This window comes from Daktulosphaira vitifoliae, unplaced genomic scaffold (assembly GCF_025091365.1).
Source record: "Daktulosphaira vitifoliae isolate Bord-2020 unplaced genomic scaffold, ASM2509136v1 Scaffold_2, whole genome shotgun sequence".
NCBI lineage: Eukaryota > Metazoa > Arthropoda > Insecta > Hemiptera > Phylloxeridae > Daktulosphaira > Daktulosphaira vitifoliae.
Window position 1 is genome coordinate 5,445,864 of NW_026099573.1, and position 20,264 is coordinate 5,466,127.

A 20,264-nucleotide genomic window follows, 5' to 3' on the forward strand; every position below is an offset into this window, starting at 1 on the left:
CAAACTTCATTCGTTAATAAATATTTTGAAAACATTAGAAATTAATGATTTTAATTGTCTTTATGGAGACGATGTAATCACCACGAAGACAAGTCCAGAGGTCAAATTTTTTTTTTTCAAATTAAAACGGACATCAAAGTTAAAGAAAAACGTACGATTTCCGTGAAAAAATTCTCGATTTTATATTTTATATTACTTAATTTATATTTTATATAACTTTTGGAAAAATGTATGGATCAATATTATTATTTTTTTATAATAAATATTTATATACCCCTTTCATCTGGTACGCTTTTTTTGTAAATCGGATCATATCCCTTTAACAATGGGGGTCAAAACTTTAAACATGCGTATTGTTACTAAGATATTTTCAATTTAATTTTTGAAAGTATTCCGGAAATACTGACACTTTTATATATATCTTAAATTAAAGCTTATGTAATATACTTTAATTTGAAAAAAAAAAATTTGACCTCTGGACTTGTCTTCATGGTGAAAATGACTACCGTATGCAAAAATATGCTATTTTTGTGAAAAAATTCTTGATATTATATTTTACATTTTTTAACATTATGTTGCTATAACTTTTTAAAAAATGCATGAATCAACTTTATTCTTTAATGATAAATACTTTATATATACTTCTTTCATTCGACATACTTTTTTTTAAAATCGGACCATTTCCCTTTATACAGGGGGGGTGCAAACCTTTTAAAATGCGTATAGAAAGTAGAACTTTTTCAACTTAACTTTTGAAAATGTTCCGGAAAGACTGACACTTTTATATATATCTTAAATTAAAGCTTATGTAATATACTTTAATTTGAAAAAAAAAAATTTGACCTCTGGACTTGTCTTCGTGGTGAAAACGGACATCAAAGTTAAAGAAAAACGTACGATTTCCGTGAAAAAAATCTCGATTTTATATGTTATATTATTTAATTTATATTTTATATAACTTTTGGAAAAATGTATGGATCAATATTATTATTTTTTTATAATAAATATTTATATACCCCTTTCATCTGGCACGCTTTTTTTGTAAATCGGATCATACCCCTTTAACAAGGGGGGTCAAAACTTTAAACATGCGTATTGTTACTAAGATATTTTCAATTTAATTTTTGAAAGTATTCCGGAAATGCTAAAACTTTTATATATATCTTAAATTAAAGTTTATATAATATACTTTAATTTGAAAAAAAAAATTTGACCTCTGGATTTGTCTTCATGGTAAAAATGACTACCATATTCAAAAATTTGCTATTTTTGTGTTAAAATTCTGGGTTTTGTATTTTATTTTATTTTAAAATACCTGACAAGGGGAGTACAGATTTTCATAAATATTATATAAATTAAAATTAATATAGCATAGAAAGTTAAACTTATTTAAATTTGTTTGTTTCTTTTAAGTCGAGAAAAATATCTTTGAAATTTGAACTAGCTTAAATACCCAATTTTTTCAATTGTGGGTAGCAAAGTACGATTGCCAAATTGGTAATATTTATGTTTTACACGCTTGGGGTACGAGGTTCCAACCCGCGTATGACAACAAATTTTTTGCATTTTTTCTTAATTCTTTTTAAGTTAGTATAAATTTTTAACTCATTTAGATTCAATAACTTCAATAAAGATCAATGATCCCATCACTTTAGTCGCCCCTTGCAAGAAGAAATTTCTTATTCGTATTAAAATTATTTTACTATATTTTAAGTTTTAGCTTCGATGCAAAGCCGAGAAGATGTTTTTTTGTGAATNATCGATGCAAAGCCAAGAAGATGTTATTTTGTGAATATCATTTATTTTCTCTGCTCTAACTTGACCTACTTTTTTCAACGATACGTCCAATGACTACAATTCGTATCTAGTTGAAGATATTACTCTCAAAAATTGAAAAAAAAATTCTAATTTATCAATTAAACAGTTAGTTATTACATCGTCTCCATAAAGACAATTAAAATCATTAATTTCTAATGTTTTCAAAATATTTATTAACGAATGAAGTTTGATATGATAGGTTTCAACTACAAAATTAAATCATTTTACTTTGTAATTTAATAATTTTTTTACTCTATTTGTGTGTGCTACTACTAGACTATAATATTACAATTTTTTTTTGTAACATGTTGCTATATAAATCATTTCTAAAAAAAATGATTGTTTTTTCTCCTGAATTAACAATTGATTTTTACAAATATAATCAAATTTTATAATACACTCAATTGAGTAAATCTTTTTAACAACTTTGTTTTGATTGGTACATTTAGTTAAAGTAAATCATTAAAATTAATTAAGTTCTCAATATTTCAATTATAGAATCTTTTCAACAAACAACAAAAGTTCCTAGGAAATTATTACTATTACTTCTATTTAAGTTATCTATTACCATAAAAATGCAAAAAAATATTGAGCTTTTCTGATAAATTTACAATAAATAGTAATTATAAAACTTTCTGACTGCATATTGATCTTAACGATACAATTTTTTTAATTGTCATAAAATTTTCTATTTAATTATGTCAATGTCAAACTTACCAATTGAGCTAAAAGTTATGGTAAAATAAATTTTTTTTTTTTATTATAAACATTTACAACAATCAACTTTAAACGATTAACAAAATAGGTTAAATATGTCATTTTCCTTATTTTTAACTTATTAATAATCAAATTAATATTAAATATTATATCAAATCAGTATTAATTTAAAACAATTTTTTTTGTTCTTAATTATTTTTTTTTATATGTAAAAACTATTTTTTAATAATATTAAAACTTAGAAGTTATAGAAAAAGTCTAATTGCACATTTTAAAACATCGCGAAAAGTTGATTTAGAATAGTATATTTTTGTTTCTGATGGAAGTTCCTTGTAGTCCAGTGTATAAAACTTATAACTTTGTTAATTGTTATAACTTTATCAAAAATGACCAAATCAGTATATTTTTTTTTATTTAGATGCATGTCTTTATCTATCATTTGGTTTTTTTTATAAATCTAACCCTTTACCTGCCCACAAGAGGGATTCAAAATATTAACTTTTTTTTTTTTAGTTAAAGTAAATCATTAAAATTAATTCAGTTCTGGATATTTCAATAGTAGAATCTTTTTAAATATCAAAAATTACTTAGAAATGATTACTATGATTTCTATTTAAGTGTTCTATTACGATAAAAATGCAAAAAATAATGAGTTTTTCTGATAAATTTACAATAAATAATAATTATAAAACTTTCTGACTGCATATTAATCTTAAAAATAACATTGTTTTAATTCTCATAAAATTTTCTATTTAATGATTCATTCTAGTCAACGAAGGAGTAATTTTGCAGAATAGCAGAAAAAATTCCCAACAAACTTTTTTTTTTTTTGTTTTAATTAGGCAATTGGTGGATTATTCCAAAAGCAACATCAACTCTTATTTCTTTAATTATATCATGATTAGTAGTTCTTTGATTTTAAAATATAATATATGAATATATACTAATTATAATTATTAAATTTAGTATGAAATTGATATTTAATATTGTAATTTAAACGGAGAAATTATAAAAATAATAAAGAAGTTATATTTTGCTTTACTTTTACGTGTATAAAAATTTAAAGGGCTTGATACAATAATTTTCAATAAAAACTGTTTGTTACTATAAAAAAATGCACTGGACTACAAGGAACTTTCATCAGAAGCAAAAATATACTTTTCTAAATCAAATTTTCGCGTTGTTTTCAAATCTGCAAGTAGACTATTTCTATCACTTCTAATTTTTTATATTATTACTAATTATATATATAAAATAATAATTAAAAGAAAAAAAAATTTGTTTTCAAATTATTACTGATTTGATTTTTAATATGTTAAAAATAATCAGTCCAAATTTTCAATTTTAACCTATTTTTTTGGTTCTTTAAAGTTGATGAAAAATTTTTGATAAAGATTTATGAAAGTTTATAGTAAAATAAATTGAATATATTACCATAACTTTTAGCTCAATTACAAGTTTAAAATTGACATCTAGGCCTGTCAACAAAGGAAAAATTGCGGAAAAAATTTTGTTTTTTTAAAAGTTGAATTAAAATATGTATAATGACATACTAATAGTCCTCAAGATTGGAATTGAGCTTTTTTTTTAAATCCTCGCAAAAGTTCAAAAATATGAGCTTTCTTAATTTTCTCAAAAAAAAATATTTAACTTACAAAAAAAAGTTTCGCACAAAAGTTGTTTAAAAGACAATTATAAATAAAAATATAATCTTATATTTTTTCATTTAAACAAATATTTTTCGAGTTACATTACATTTAATATGAGTAATAAAATTTATATTCCATTTTTTTCATTTTACGGTTACTTTTTATCATGTTATACTTACATTAGACACAATGTTATAAATGCATATGTGTGTATGTGTGAGTTTATTTATTTATTGTATCATTAAAGTGTAGTGTATATTGAGATACAACCGATAGAGTAGGTAATTGATTTGACGCTATATTATTTAAACCCAACTAAACGCTAAATTGTACATTCCGAAATAACAATCATATTATGTCAATTGCCACCGGAATATCTGGTAATATTTTTCTTTTTCTTTGCCTTAATCCCAACTACTTGGGGTCGGCCACCCTTATCCTAAGCTTCCACTTGACACGATCTCCCACATCTTCTACGCTCACATCAGCTGTCCTCAAATCGCATTCAATAGCATCCCTCCATCTCTTTTTTGGTCTTCCTCTATCTCTTCTTCCTTCAACATTCATTTCTATAACTGTTCTTACAGCTTTCGATTCTTCTTTCCTCATACCATGACTAAACAATCTAAGTCTATTTTCTGTCATCTTATCCACGATTGACGCAACACCTATACTTCCTCTTATATGCTCGTTCCTTATCCTATCTTCTCTAGTCACTCCACTCATCCAACTAAGCATTCTCATCTCTGCTACACTTATTCTCTGCTCTACTTTCTTATCAACCGCCCAACACTATGAACCATACATCATAGCTGGCCTCACAATTTCATACTAAATTTAAAAACTATAATTAGTATTTATTCATATATTATATTTTAAAATCAAAGAACTACTAATCAGGATATAATTAAAGAAATAAGAGTTCATGTTGCTTTTAAAATATTTCACCAATTTCTCTAAAGGAAACACTATCTACAGATTTGCATCGAAGCGTTTCTTATGATAGTGATTTTAATCACTGTCAGATATCATCTATACTTGTCCCATCTATGCCTCGTCCACACTGTGCCTCGACCCCACTGTGCTACTGTTTTTTTTTATATGCAAATACTATTTTTTAATAATATTAAAACTTAGAAGTGATAGAAAAAGTCTAATTGCACATTTGAAAACATTGCGAAAAGTTGATTTTGAATAGTATATTTTTGTTTCTGATGAAAGTTCCTTGTAGTCCAGTGTATAAAACTTATAACTTTGTTAACTGTTATAACTTTAACAAAAATGACCAAATCAGTATAATCTTTTTTTATTTAGATGCATGTCTTTTCTATCATTTGTTTTTTTTTTAAATCTAACTCTGAAACGCTTCTAACACTGGAAGAATACTGAACACCCCCGACGACGGTGATTACGTATACTTGGTGGAAATCGATGCACATTATCCACGTGAATTGCACGATTTACACAATGATTTACCATTTTTTCCGGTAAACGAGCGATCACCGTTGTCGTCTTCGAAACACAGCAAGTTGATGACCACGTTTCAACCAAAACGTGGTTATATCGTGCACTACCGAGCACTAAAACTAGCTGTGAAACACGGTGTGGTCGTAACAAAACTGCATAAATGTATAAAATTAATGCAATCCCGCTGGTTGGCACCGTACATTCAGTTGAACACGGAATTGCGTAAAAAAGCGACCACCACGTTTGACCAAACTGATGATCAACTCAAACTATGGTAACATATAATTAATTATGTTTTGAACTTTGATTGTATTTTTTTTTTTTAACTTATTTGTTTCGCGTTCAACAGGAAAATCATTGGAGAACGTACGGAAACATCAAAACATACAACTCGTGTGCAACCCGAAGAAACTGTCGAGGTTAGCGGCAAAACCGTCGTTTAGTCACACCACCGTATTCAACAAAAATCTGGTTGCAGTACACATGTACAAGGAGAAGATTAATTTTTACAAACCCATTTTTATTGGACAGGCCATATTGGAAATAAGTAAATGCATAATGTACAAGTTCCATTACGAGGTTATGATGCCGTTGTACGGACCCGAGCGACTCTTACTCTGTTACATGGGCACCGATAGTTTCATTTACCTGATAACGACCAACTGTTTCCACGATGATTTGAAAAAGTACTTACTCGAATATTTCGACACGTCGAATTACCCGATCGACCACCCTTGTTACACCGATCGACGAAAAAAAACAACCGGGCACGTTTACTGATTAATGCAAGGGTAAGCATATGCAAGAAATTATCGCATTGTTACCCAAAGTGTACGCTTATTCAATAGCCATACAAAATTACTACGACAGATTGTTGGTTACGTGGCAAACGGACGAGGTGAAGCGATTGAAAGGCATGAGCACGGGTGTGGTGAAACATGAAATCAAAATGGTTGACTATTTGAATTGCTTGCGTGGTAAACTCAAGCAAACCCGTAGGAAAATGTCCGTAATACGCACGAAACAACATAGTGTTTCGACGGTTGAAATTAATAAACTCGCGTTGGTCAACAACAACAACTACGATAAGCGGGCGTTAATCGGTGACGAAGGAGAGTACAAGGACGTGTATACAAAAGCGTGGGGGCATTATTCTCTAGGCAATGACGACGATGACGAAGAAACAAATTAAACTCAAAGTGTACATTAGTTTTATTTAATAAAATAAATTAATACATTTTTTGTAATTTTTTAATCAATATTTATAATAATATGAGTAGGGTAATTTGGAGAGAGCTGGTTCCCCCGCCCCTACTTCACCCATTCGGCATCCATCGGTGGTGGTGGAGGAAGTATACGAGGGGGGGATTAAATCTTTTTTTTTTTATTTCTCCACCGCCGGCATGCTGTGGACCGCCCTGGAACTACAGTGAGGTATTGCCTCAGAGCGGCCCACGCCGTCTAAAATTCACACCACTACGTTGTGAATCAGCCCGAAATTAATCAAGAGCTGATTCACAACGTGGTGTGGCCTCCCCCGTTAGCCGGATCCCAAAAGTCGGGATCCGTTGCCCGGGTTGCACCACGTGGAGGTGGGGGCAGGACTTTGCGAGGGTTGGGCAAACAGAAATAAATCACAAACATACATAAACATAAAAACAACACATACAACATAAAGACAAGCACCTACGGCGCCAGTCTAGCTGACGCCGCAGGTACTACCACCCTGGGCAGTCTCTGCCTCAGACGTTCGGCCTCCTCTTTTTGGCTCATCACTGATTCGGCGAACGCCTGAACCAGAGACCACCCCTCCCGGCTTCTCAGCATATGGTCCACCATGGACCCCACACCGAACGCGGACCCCAAGCGGGATTCCAACTCCTCCCGCTCGTTGGCCCACGCTTCGCACCGGAAGAGCGTATGCAGAGCATTGTCCGCTTCTCCCGGGCGATCCCGACAGTGATCGCACGTCGGCGCGGCTGCCTTCCGAATACCGTGAAGGTATTCGTTGAAGCAGCCGTGACCGGACATCACTTGGGTCAGACGGTACGTCATCTCCCCGTGAGTCCGGCCAATCCACCTGTCGAGCCGGCTGGGTCCGATGAGGGACCTAGTCCACGCTCCCGCGGACTCNAGCTGGGTCCGATAAGGGACCTAGTCCACGCTCCCGCGGATTTCTCGTCGGCCAGTCGTTGGCGCCAACTGGATACGGTGCGGTATGCGCACACCGTCCGGAGAGCGGCCCTTCTCTGGACCCGGTTCAACGCTTCTACGTTCTTGGGCGAGTACTCCAGGATACTCGCCCAGACCGGGGACCCGTAAAGGAGGACCGAGTGGACGACGCTAACCAACAGTCGGCGTCGCTGTTCCCTCGGTCCCCCGATATTCGGCATCAGTCCCGCCAGGCGGTCCATGATCTTCTGAGCCCGCTGGGCCGCACGTTCGATGTGCGGCCCGAACATCAACCTGTCGTCGATGAGCAGGCCCAGATAGCTCATGGTCCGCTTCAGCGGGACATCAGTCCCCAGTACGGTGAGCCTAGGAGGAACGTACTCGTACTTTGGCGTGAACAAAACCGCTTCGGTTTTGTCCAGCGCTAGGCACAAGCCGGTCCCCTCCTGCTGGATCCAGTCAGTGACGGCGCAGAGCGCACCGTTTGCCCGGAAACCAGCCTCCTCCGCCGAAGTGCCTTCCGCCACCACGAGCGTGTCGTCCGCATAGCAGATGACACGTGTACCCCGTGGCAGCGGAATGCAGAGCACCGCGTTGAACGCGATGTTCCACAGCAAGGGCACAAGTACCGAACCCTGCGGGACGCCTCCCGTCACGGTTTTGGTTCTGGGCCCTGCGGCACTCCCATACTCGATGACCGGGTCGTTGAAATACGACCGGATCATTCGGCGGAGGTACGGAGGCACCCGGAACGCTTCCAACGCTCCGAGGATGTGTGACCATCGCACGGAGTTGAAAGCGTTCCGGATGTCCAGGCTCACCGCAACGCAGAAGCCCGGTCCGTTCTCGGCCCTGACGGCCAACTGCTGCAACAGGGAGGCCGCGTCGTCCGTCGACCTCCCTTTCCTGAAACCGAACTGGCCGTCAGCCAGCCCACCGACCGTCTCCAGGTGGTGCTCTATGCGGGTGGCCAACAGCCGCTCGAGGATCTTCCCCACGTCGTCCAGCATGCAAAGAGGCCGGTACGACGAGGGGACTCCCTCGGGCTTGTCGCCTTTCCGCAAGAGCACCAACCTCGCCCTCTTCCACCGGGGCGGGATTTCACCCTTTTGGAGACACACGTTTAAAACGGTGTCCAGCCACTGCGGTGCGAGGTCGTTGACGAGACCCCACACCCGGTTCGGTATGCTGTCCAGACCGGGCGCGGTGTTCCTCCCCCGAACTCTCGCTACCGCAGCGGATATCTCCTCTAGGGTGAAATCCTCGACGGTCGCGTCGTCACCGACGGACGGCCAGTCTCCCAGGGGTGGGAGAGGCGGATGCGTCAGGAACAGCGCGTGGACCGTCTGTTCCAACGTCTCCGCCTCCAGTTGCCCCGAAGTCGGTGGGCCGCGCAGCTTGCGCATCACGACCCTATAGGGTTTCCCCCAAGGGTCGTGATCCACCGACTTCACGAGGTCGGCCCAGCAACGAGCTTTGCTACGCCTGATGGCGAGCTTCAGCCGTTTCCGGGCCTCCCTCAGCAACTCCCTGGGTCCGGATTGTCCGGATCGGGTTCTGCCTGCCCACGCCTGTTGGATCGCGTCAGGACTCTCCTCGCCCTGACGCAGTCGCTTCTCAGGGCAGACACCTCCTCGTTCCACCAGTGAACGGGAGGTCCTCGGGTAGGTGGCGGACGCTTTCTGGGGAGTGCAAAGTCGCAAGCGACTTCGACTCTCCTGTCCAGCTCTTCCGCCACCTCGCCCGCGGAGACCAGTCGATCGGGCGGAGTGTGCGCCGTCCATCGGGCGATCAGTAGACCGGCCGCGAATAGATCGGCGTCCGACTCCGGGCCGACGCAAGCGCCGCGAGGCTGCAGGTCCGGCCTCGTCCGAGGACGCCTGCCGTCGGTGCACTCGAACGTGATGTACCGGTGGTCGCTCATGTTCTCCACGTGGGAGAGAACGGACCAACCGGCAATACGTCCGAGGACCGACGGCGACGCCAGCGTGACGTCCACCACCGAGCTCGAGGTGTTACCCACGAACGTCGGGGTGGTTCCCCTGTTGGCCGTCGACAGCCTTAAGGCCGCCATGACGTCCAACAGTTCGTCACGACGCCGATCCGCCGAAGCGGATCCCCATACCGGGGACTTAGCGTTAAAGTCCCCGGCGACGAGTTCGTCCCTGCCACCCCGCGGACCCGAGGAAATTTGCCCCTTAGGCTGTGGGCGACACCCTCCAGGATAGGGGCGATCGGCTGGTTTGGCGACGCGTAGCAGCTCATGACGTCAATGCCGCCAATCCTCGCCGCTACGTAGCCAACGCCAACCTCGATGTCCGCGATCGTGAGGCCACGGTTCATCACACCGATCGCCGCTCTCCTGGACCGGTCCAAGTACCACCCCGGGGCGTCCTTGATCAGCCCGACAAACGGTTCCGAGATGACGCATACGTCGATGCGCATCTCGTATACCGCCTGCCGGACCAGATCCTGCGCCGCCCTACAATGGTTGAGGTTCGTTTGAAGGAACCTCATCCACTGGTTGGGTTACGTTGGGTTGGCGGCGCACTAGACGCCTTGGGGGTCACTTGGACCACCGATAACTCGACTCGGGGCTTCTCAGCAGCCCCTTCCTTCTTCCCCTTGGCCTGGGGACCAGGGCAGTATTTCGACAGGTGCCCCACCCTCCGGCACCTGAAACAGGCACCCTTACGGTCTGGGCCTTTACAGGCGGCCGCAATGTGCCCTCGCTCCAGGCACCTGTAGCACTGAGGGCCCTTGTCTTCAAGAACCCTCAGTCTACAGGAGCTCCACCCCACACTCATTCGCGTGAGGGCCGCCAGGCGTGGAGCTAGCCGGACTGGCAGGTCGCACCTGATGTACCGGCCCTTGCCGACTCCGTTGGTGCGGACCGTTACCGCACCAACTTCGGCCTGGCCCCCGTCTGGGGCCTGGAGGGCGGAGACCAGGGCGGACTTAATGTCCCCCGGCTCCATCCACTCCTCTACGTCCAGGAGCATGACGCTGTAGGTCTTAGTTGGCCTGCTGACCCGCACGTCATGCTCCTTGAGGGCCTCCTTTAGCTTGGCGGCCAGGAGGTCGGCGTGTGAGGCTACGCCCTTTACCTCCAATAGGACTGCGCCAGCCTGGGTCCTTCGCGTGCCCGCCACCTGGACCCCTAAAGACTGAAGGTCAACAGCCGCCATGGCCGTTTTCATAACGGCCGCGTACTGTTGCCCCTCCTTCAGTGGCCCAATCACCACCGCCTCCGTGCGGGGCACCTTGGCCTTTAGTTGGGCCGCAGAAGGACCCTTCCTTGCCGATTTTGGTGGAGGAGTAGGCTTCGCCTTTTGGGCGGCTGACCTTTCGCCCCGGGCCATCTTTTTTTTATTTTTTCCTTCAGCCGACTTCATGCAGACCGCCCCGGGACTGCCGTTAAGCATTGCTTCGAGGCGGCCTATGTCGCTTTTTTAACGCTTCTGCCACCGCGCTGTGCTTCGGCCCGAACTTAATCCGGGGCCGGATCACAGCGCGGTGCTGCCTCCCCCGTTAGCCGGACCCCACTGGTGGGTCCGTTGCCCGGGCTGCACCACGCGGAGGTGGGGGCAGGACTTTGCGATGGGTTGGGTCCATCCTTGATGGGCACTCTTTAGCGATATGCCCACCTTTTCTGCACCTGTGACAGTTCCCTGACCTGTCCGGGCCCTTACAGCTGTGGGCAATGTGCCCATACTCCAGACACCTGTAGCACTGAGGACCTTTGTCAATGATCCTCAGTCTACAGGTTGTCCAGCCGACTTTTATTCGGCTCACTGTGGTAAGCCGAATGGCAACCTTGACGGGCACGTCACATCTCGCGTAACGCCCCTTGCCACCAATGTTAGGCCGTATGATAACGGGCCCAACACTTGGACATTCCAGAGCGTCGCTTAGGGACCGACGCACCTCGTCCTCTTCGTGCCAGTCTTCCACATCCCTGATTATGATAGTGCGGGTCATCGAAGGGCGATGCACCCGCACGTCCTTCTCTTTGAGCGCCTCCTCCAACTTGGCGGCTAGTAAATCCGCTTTCTCGGCGGTTCCTCGAACCTCCAGCAGAACAGCCCCCGTCTGAGTCCTCCGGGTCCCGGACACCTGGATACCCAAGGCCAGAAGGTCCACGGAGGCCGTCGCCGTCTTCATCACTTCGGCATACTTCAAGTCCCCCTTCAAAGGCCCGATAATCACAGCCTCCGTACGAGGGACCCTCGCCCGCAACTTTTTTGCGGTCGGACCTCGTGTAGGCGGTGGAGGTCTAGGCCTAGTTGCCGTTTCCTCGGTCTTCCCCAGTTCACCCTTGCGACGAACCACCTCCGTCCAAGTGGGCCTCTCCGTCTCCGCTCCTGTGTCCACCCTCGCCGGAGCGGACTTTGCAGCAGCAGTCCCCCGATCCGAATGCTTCTCGGGAAGCGTAACGGTCGGCGAGGAGGCCGTACCCTCGACAGTGTTCAGTCTCTTCTCCTTCTTCGTCTTTCGCTTTTTCCCAGGCTTCGTCAGCGGATCTGACCTGGGATTTGGGAGCTCCTCCGTTGTTTGTGTGGCCACATTCCTCCTCAACGCCATATCAGACGTCCCGGGCCTGTTTGTTTGCGGTCCAACCGCCGTTTGCGTTCCCGCGTCCGTTGTCGGCTTCCATTTCGCGAAAACCGGAGCTAACGTACCAGAGCCCCTTTCCGGCGAGGCTACAATGGTCCCCGAGCGCGATGTCGCTCTCCTGCGCTTTTCCGTAGCCAGGATTTCCTCCAGCTTCTTGGTCGCCTCCTGGACTTCCTTGTGGACGCCCATCCCTCTACGCTTATCAATGACTCCGCGGAGCACTGCGACTTGTCCCGCAATGTTTCCAACCAAAGCCGATTGCGCGGTTGCTTCTTCCTCGGAGTCATGCCTCTTCTTACGGCGTGGCATGTCCGAACTTCGGAGTTCGGTCAGCGCTTGGCAAGAAAGAGATATCTGCTCCAGTAAGTACTGCAGATGAGTACCTGGAACCTCTTTCATGAGGCTACCCTCCACTTCGGCCTGTCTGGTCAGGCCGACGACATGATTCAATCCGACGTCGAATGTCGCTTCATCATCACTCTCTTCGTTACGAAGTGGCGCCTTCCTCTTCCCGGGGTAACGCTTTGGGGGCGTCTCCTCCGGCAGGGGGCTCAAAGGTGGGGAGACCTCACGGCAAGGAGCGGTCGTCGCCTGCCCGAGAGAAGGCTCAACACCACTCACGCCAGGCCTAACACCTGTCCTCATTGTTTCGTCCTCGGATAGACTATTGTCTCCTTCGGACGATTCCTCCACGACTCCGGGTGCCGTTTCCGCGACGACGCATTCGTAGTCGAACACATCAACGACATCCCGGAGTCCAATCCCCATTGCTTCCATCATCGGATCCTTCCTATGGCGCGTCAACAGTTCCCGGCTGACCAGCCGGGCAATTTGGATCGCACGGTCCGCCGTGCTTTCGCCTCGAAGGGAGGAGACGCACTTACTCATAAGGCATACTCGCTCCTCTTCCCCTTCTACTCCATGGAAGGGGTTATAAACCTCCTTGCGCTCCGGAGAGAAGTTGCCTCCGTTTTGGACGTCCCTGGTCATCATCCCCAGTATGGTGTCCACTGCGCCCTTAAAGACGCCTAGGTTGCGGAATCTTTGACGAGGGAAACAGTTTTCGACCTCGCTTCCGTCCTCCATCTTGCGCCTTATTTCTTCCCAGCGCACATATTCTGACTCCGTGAGAGGTATATCGTTGCTATACCTATCTCGGATATCAGCCCATTCATCCACCAGCTCCTCGGTGATGGTGAATCCTCCCTTCCTATTTATACCCAAGTTGGGTTGTGGGGCCTCCACATCGCATCGCCCTTGGTCGGCGTCAACGAGAGCCGGGCTACAAGAACCCCCGCCGACGTCCCCTGTGCCATCCGATAGCACTGGGGCGGTAACAATATTTCCAGTTATCCTATCCATATTGGGTTTTTTTAATGGGTGTCCTTCCCATGCGTTTTTAACCTACCGCCAGGCTCGTAGTTTTTTTTTCAGGGTTGTCCTCCCTTAGGCGGTCGCCTTACCAGGCTAATGGGTCCGCCTACCCAGTTCTATGTTTCTCTCGAACGCTATCGCTTATTCGACCACCCTATTAAAATAAAGTGACTTATTTCGCGACTACCCTACATATCTGTAGGGTTAACGAGCGTCCGAGAGGCTCGCTGTCCGCGACCGCTTATTCGTCAGTCCCCAAGAAGGGGACTGCTTATTTCGCGGCTAACCTGCATATCTACAGGCCGTTTCTCGATCCGCAACCGGAGGACGCGCCCGATTCCCCGAGCAAGGGAACTGCGCCCGCTGCAGCAGCTCGTAGCCCCGTAGAGCCCGATTCCACCACAGTGAGAGCACAGCAAACGGGACGATGATGTAACCCAACGTAATCTAACCTAAGGCAGGTGAGGAACCTCTCCTACTCCATCAAGTCTTACGATAGAGAGAGGAGGGGAATGAAACACAACGTAAACTAACACAACTTGTCACGCGCCTAAATTATGCTCGGACATATATACGTAATATCAGTTTTTTGAAAAAAATAAAAAAAAAAAAAAATGCATTTTCTAGGTAAGCTATACGGTTACGGTGAAAAGTACAAATTTTAAACGTCGAATCCGCTATTTTGATATGTGACATGCATATGAATAGATAAAGTCCATACGTAAAATGCTAATTTTACCTAATTTGTGAAAAAAAAAATTAGTTCGAAACATTGTGTGCCAGATCGCTGTATTGATGATTACAGTATAGCACTTTAGATTAATACAGCAGATGGCCCAACGCGGCGGCGATGTTGCCATCAATTACATTAATTGTTAATATACGAGTTCATAAGCTTGACCGTTATTCGTATAGTGAATAATAAATCAATATTTTTTTGTAGACAATATATACTAATGACGACTTTTCAAGTTTTCTTATAGTAAAACACATTCTTAAATAAACACTACCGCCGACGACGACGTAATCACTGGAACATATATATTATAATGTTTATAATATTATTATAACTGTATTATACTTATCGATTAATGTCGTACATATATTTTGTCTGAATTATTACTGGTATCCCTCCCACTGTTATAAATTATTACTGTATTTAACTGTAATTAATTATTTTTAATAAAATAATAGCTTCGACTGGACGGATTGCATTCTTCATCCGTTAACGCATTAGAGACGGCAGACGGTTATAATTTTTACAAAGGCATCTGTTTTAAATCCTAATGACATATATGTGTAAACATTTCACTTTAATTTTCACGCTATTTTAAATAACTATATTTAACTATAATAATTAAAACGTATATAAATTAGACATGCAGACGTATCAAATATACGATTGAAAACTGAATTTTTTGTCTTTGCTTAATATTATTATATGCATGGGTATGAATAACGTAGTGGCCAGTGTTCATTACAATCATTTATCTAGTAATATTTTAATGTCTTAGTCGTATACACCTCATCCATAATTATCTAAAAGATATTTGGAAAGGGGTGGGGGGCAGCAGCATAACATTGTATGCTGACTTCTAACAGGTTCTCAGTATTTGTTAATCAATTGTGTGCGCAAGATGGATTATTTCAATGATATATCGGATAAATTGAATTTTCTTGTTGAAAACGATCCCACGGATAGAGTTTTCAAACTAGTTAGTAAACTATTGAAAAATTATCGAGATTTACAATATTTTGCGGAACGTCTAGGCAATAAATTCAAAGGTGTAGGTAGAGACTTTTTACATTATAAAGGTTGTGAATTATCGGATGTGGGAAAAAATTCGGACAATCATGAATGTGCATGCTCAGTTGTGAAGCGAATATATTACGAACTTTTGGATTCAATCGAAACAATTGAAAAGACGACGAATGCGAACCGCAGCGACAGTAAAGCCTATTGGACCTTGAGACTTTAATCACAATGGCTACACCAAGGTGTAAATTCAATAAAATCAACGACTTGATCGATTCATCAATGTATAGATTGTATTAAAACATTCAATTGAAACTTAAAAAAAAAAATTTCAGCATATTTATTACTTCTTCAATCTGGTGGAATTGGCTACAAACAGATCATTTCTAGGAATTGATACTTTGCCAAAAATTGACAAGAAACTTTTCCAGTCAAATTCGAAGATGATTGAAATGAAATAACAAGTTTACAAAACAACTAGTTTTTTTATTAAAAAAAAAAATTGTATATATACATTATAGTAGTTATATATACATTTTTTGTTTCTATATTGTAAATTGTACAATAATAAAAAATAAATTTGTATTTACATTAAATTTTTCGTATTTCTCCCGTGAATGCGTTGTAATCCATTTGACAGTCGTGAATAATTACACAATACAATGATGTTTTATCGGGAAACTGTTTGCAGCATTCGAAATCCAAGCGTAGATCAAGCGTTGAAGACTTGACGGTGTCGTTTTGTTTAGAACAATCAATCACGACTATAAGTCCACGATTTTTGTAATTTATATAGTCGAATAAGGGATAGGGGTCTTTACGACCGTAATACATTGTCTGGAATTGTGCGTACGAGTTGTAAAACGTTGTGTACTTGTTGTTGTCGAAATCAGCGTTTTGGTTTTCGTACTGGTATTCGTCAGCTTTCAGATACGCTTTGACGTTTCTCAATGAACAGTGATTGAAATCTCCGAGAACGTGTTCGTCCTCATTACCCATGGCAATAAGTAAATATCTAGGTTTTTCCACATTCGAATAGGTGCGCACCGANAACATTCGAATAGGTACGCACCGACCACGTGTGATGAGTTGTCTGCGGTACCAACGGGTAAACGGCAACATTCCAGTGTTGAAATTCTAACGGGAGCCATTTCTTGCTGTCCAGAATACGCATCAGACCAAGTTCAGTTTTCACGGTGGGTTCAAAGTACTTTACTACCCATTTTATTTTCGATATTTTCACGTTGATTTGTTTTATCAATATTGCAACTTGCGCTTTATCGTCTGTTGTTGTTGTCTGTGGAATAATTGTTACGACAGTGCTGTTGGTACTCGATCTATTCAACACGAGTGTCTGAGTACAGTTTATTAGTGTTCGCCGATACCGTTCGAAAAATCCCATGCAAATAGATAATGGACATTGCGCTACAAATTCAGTCCCATCGACGAAATCGTTGTTGTGCAAAATTTGCGCATATTTCCATCCGGCAGGTTGCAATCGTCGAATGTCGTTGGGTGTGAGCGAACAATAACCCTTGATGGTTGTAGCCATCCCAACGTATTTTATCTTGTCTACTTCTTTACCATTTACTTCAAATGTGATTTCATCGAATAGGTGCATGAGAAAATTTTGCCCCATAACCATTTCACCGACAGTTCCAACTGGTGGTTTTTCCAGTTTTCCTTTGATTTGCAAATAACTTTCGATCGATACGGAATTCATCGTTGTGTTCGTACGAGTTGTTGTAGCTCTGATGTTCTAGATAGTACTCACGTTTTACGCTGTCGTCTTGCTGACATTTTTCCAACACGTGTAAGTACTCGGCCATGATTGACTCGACAACCCAACGATTTTAAAAATTCAATATTTTTCTTTGTTAGTTGCTGCTGCGATAGCGTCGCACGATTATCCGGTTGCTCCGTCGTAGAGTATATGCCATCACTCAAATGATGGTGCACTACACTCCTGTTGAAACTCAGAGGCATTTAAAGAGTGTCAACACGTTTTTCCAGTATAAAGACACGGTCGTCGACTGAATAAAGTTCTCGAGCCAGTGCTTCCAAACGATAAATTGTGGCTGAACTGTTCAAAAGCTGTGAAAAAGCGAGTAGTGGAAAAGTACATACCGGGACAACGTATTGTTAACGTCGAGGATTTGGACCGCTCACCGCTGTACAATTTAAGTTGTGTTACAAAAATGTGTTGTATCCGACACATGAACAACCCGACCGTGTGTAGTTTATACAAGGCAATTTGCTTAAAACAATGGATGAATTATAATATGTAACATTATTGTCAAAAAATGATTTTGCAATATTCTCATTTGTATTCGTACAATAATTATATTTTCCCTAAATAAAATGTATATTAATGATTATAGTAAAATAAATAAATATTTCTAAATTACGTGTAGTATTTACTATAGGTTATTAATACCTATTGTAAAATAATCTATCTGGTATTATCGAAATAAATAGGGGGTAATTACTTTAATTAATTAAGCATTTATTATAATATCAATTCTAACTTACATTTATTTACAATTCAATTCATTAAAATATTACATTAAAAAATCTTAAAACTATATTTACAACTATATATTTATATACAACACTTATATTTACAAAAACCTTATCATAAAATTCAATTACACGGTTTATCATACAATATATTTTACATTTATCAATATGGATATTTAAAGAGTTTTACAATCTTATTATTACTATAAAAACTAATGTTGCTTAAATTTCTTCCGATGGAATGGCATAATGACCGTAAGCCAGCGTGTCAACTCTGTTGTCGAGCGTGTAGCGCTTATCATCGAAACGGTTAAGCGCCAACTTGGTTGTACGTAAAGTGCGTACCTCGTGCTCGAAAGAACGAATTGACACGTTCTGTCGGTACGGAGTGTACGGTAATNCACGTTCTGTCGGTACGGAGTGTACTGTAGTGATAATGTCGGTGGAATCTCACCATCACGTACGGCTCCGATGACTACACGGGCATTGTCTCCGGCCAACGCTCGTTTTGACGCATCGTCACCATCGTCGCCATCGTCTTCAAACAAACATCGTTTGTAATCGTCCAAAGACAGATGGTTCCGGACGACATGTCCGCGGATCCCCTTAGACTTGATGAATTCGCTGCCTTCCATGTCAAATGCATAGCACTTTGAACGAAGTGCAGCGATCTCAAAGAGGGTGAGGCCGCCGGTCTCGTCTGAAAACAGACCAGGCGTCTTCTTCCTCGTGGTTGAGTAACAAGGGTGATCCTTGGGCAGCCTAGATGCGTCCACGTACACCAGTAAATCGGGGCTGTCGGCTAAATCCTGATAGAAGTCGCTGACTCTGAGCAGGTATATGAAGGAGTCTGAGAAAATGAAAAATATATAAATATTATAAAAAATATTTCTACTAAATAATTTCTAAATTCTAAAATATTTCTATTTTGTACGGTTGTACTCACCAGTATCCATGTAAACCAATTCGATTGCATCGCCATATGTGGTTTCAATACGTCGTAGAAGTACTTGTACATTAGCGTCTTGCTAATGTCGAGCACTGCTAAACCGACGTATATTGGTTTGAGAAACTTGACAATCTTTGTGTCCATTATGACGGCGCACAACCTTTCACCGTATTTGATACAGTCGTTGAAGGTTGGTTGGTTTACGAGCTTGCTTAGACGTTCGGGACTGGAGATTAGNAGAGCTTGCTTAGACGTTCGGAACTGGAGATTAGTTCAATGCGGATGCGTTTCCGCATGTTCTCCGTGGTTTTCCTTATAAAATATAAATTTTTAACGAATAACCCACAACTGTTTTACCATTGAGCGTGCACTTAACAAAGACGGCATTATTCATTAATTTGAAAAACGATATTTCAAAAGCATTTGCCGCCTGTTTCCGCATTTCAGTGTTCAACTCAATGTACGGTTTCAACCAAGCACTTTGTTGAAACTCTAAAACGCGGTGCACCTATGTGACAAACATATTAATATCATAGATAGTAGCTCTAGGTACGATGTATATACTTTATCGACTTGCAGTCCGTGTGCGATCGCCTGTTTCAAGTTGACATAGTGTACGACGTACCGTTGTTTGGGTTTCAAAGTGGCCATGAGTTTGGTCTCTTTGGAACCCGGTGGTACNTCGTGAGTTTGGTCTCTTTGGAACCCTGTGGTACATCGTTGCCAGGCAAGAACGGCAAGTCATTTTGCTCGTGATGCAGCCCTTCTGGATACGATACATCTACTTCATATATACGCCCCGTATTACCAGTGTCCGAAAGCAATTGGAGGTCGGCCAGAGGATCTGATCCTTCATACCACCGGAAGCCACCGTACGGCATGGGCTGACTCATAGCCCACCCGTAAAGGTTATTGCCTATATACATTAAACGTTTTTAATTCACAGCTCAATTATTGTACTTTTATATATAATACTTACAATCTTGATACACGATCCATGAGTTTGGTTTTGTCGGATCGTAGCCAGGTGTCTTTGGATTGTTGGCCTTGGCATAGTGCTTGACGGCCTGCACCAGCCCACCACGAATGCCCTGTTCCACCATCAGTAGCATGTCGTAGTCGTTCAAGAGCTCCAGCTTCACCCTGGTGTACTTCAACATACAATCGAAGCTAAAACCCGGTGCGGTATAATAGTGCGCCGGGTCCAAATTGTATGTTGTAGTAC

At 42.0% G+C, this 20,264-nt stretch overlaps 3 protein-coding genes across 3 annotated transcripts; all 3 read right to left on the reverse strand.

The window, feature by feature from the left end:
* Positions 1 to 11,354: 11,354 nt before the first annotated feature.
* LOC126897916 (uncharacterized) lies at positions 11,355 to 13,208 on the reverse strand. Its single transcript, XM_050671862.1, has one exon. It carries the CDS (start codon positions 13,206 to 13,208, stop codon positions 11,355 to 11,357), a length of 1,854 nt encoding a protein of 617 aa, XP_050527819.1.
* Positions 13,209 to 16,161: 2,953 nt separating this feature from the next.
* LOC126897917 (uncharacterized) lies at positions 16,162 to 17,293 on the reverse strand. The gene is made up of 2 exons (XM_050671863.1): positions 16,713 to 17,293; positions 16,162 to 16,663 (listed from the first exon to the last, which is right to left on the reverse strand). The coding sequence occupies exons 1-2, from the start codon at positions 17,291 to 17,293 to the stop codon at positions 16,162 to 16,164; spliced, it is 1,083 nt and encodes a 360-aa protein (XP_050527820.1).
* Positions 17,294 to 18,079: 786 nt separating this feature from the next.
* Positions 18,080 to 19,276, reverse strand: LOC126898875 (uncharacterized). Its single transcript, XM_050673285.1, has 3 exons — positions 19,037 to 19,276; positions 18,594 to 18,940; positions 18,080 to 18,465 (listed from the first exon to the last, which is right to left on the reverse strand). The coding sequence occupies exons 1-3, from the start codon at positions 19,044 to 19,046 to the stop codon at positions 18,313 to 18,315; spliced, it is 510 nt and encodes a 169-aa protein (XP_050529242.1). The 5' UTR covers positions 19,047 to 19,276; the 3' UTR covers positions 18,080 to 18,312.
* Between the last annotated feature and the right edge of the window lie 988 nt (positions 19,277 to 20,264).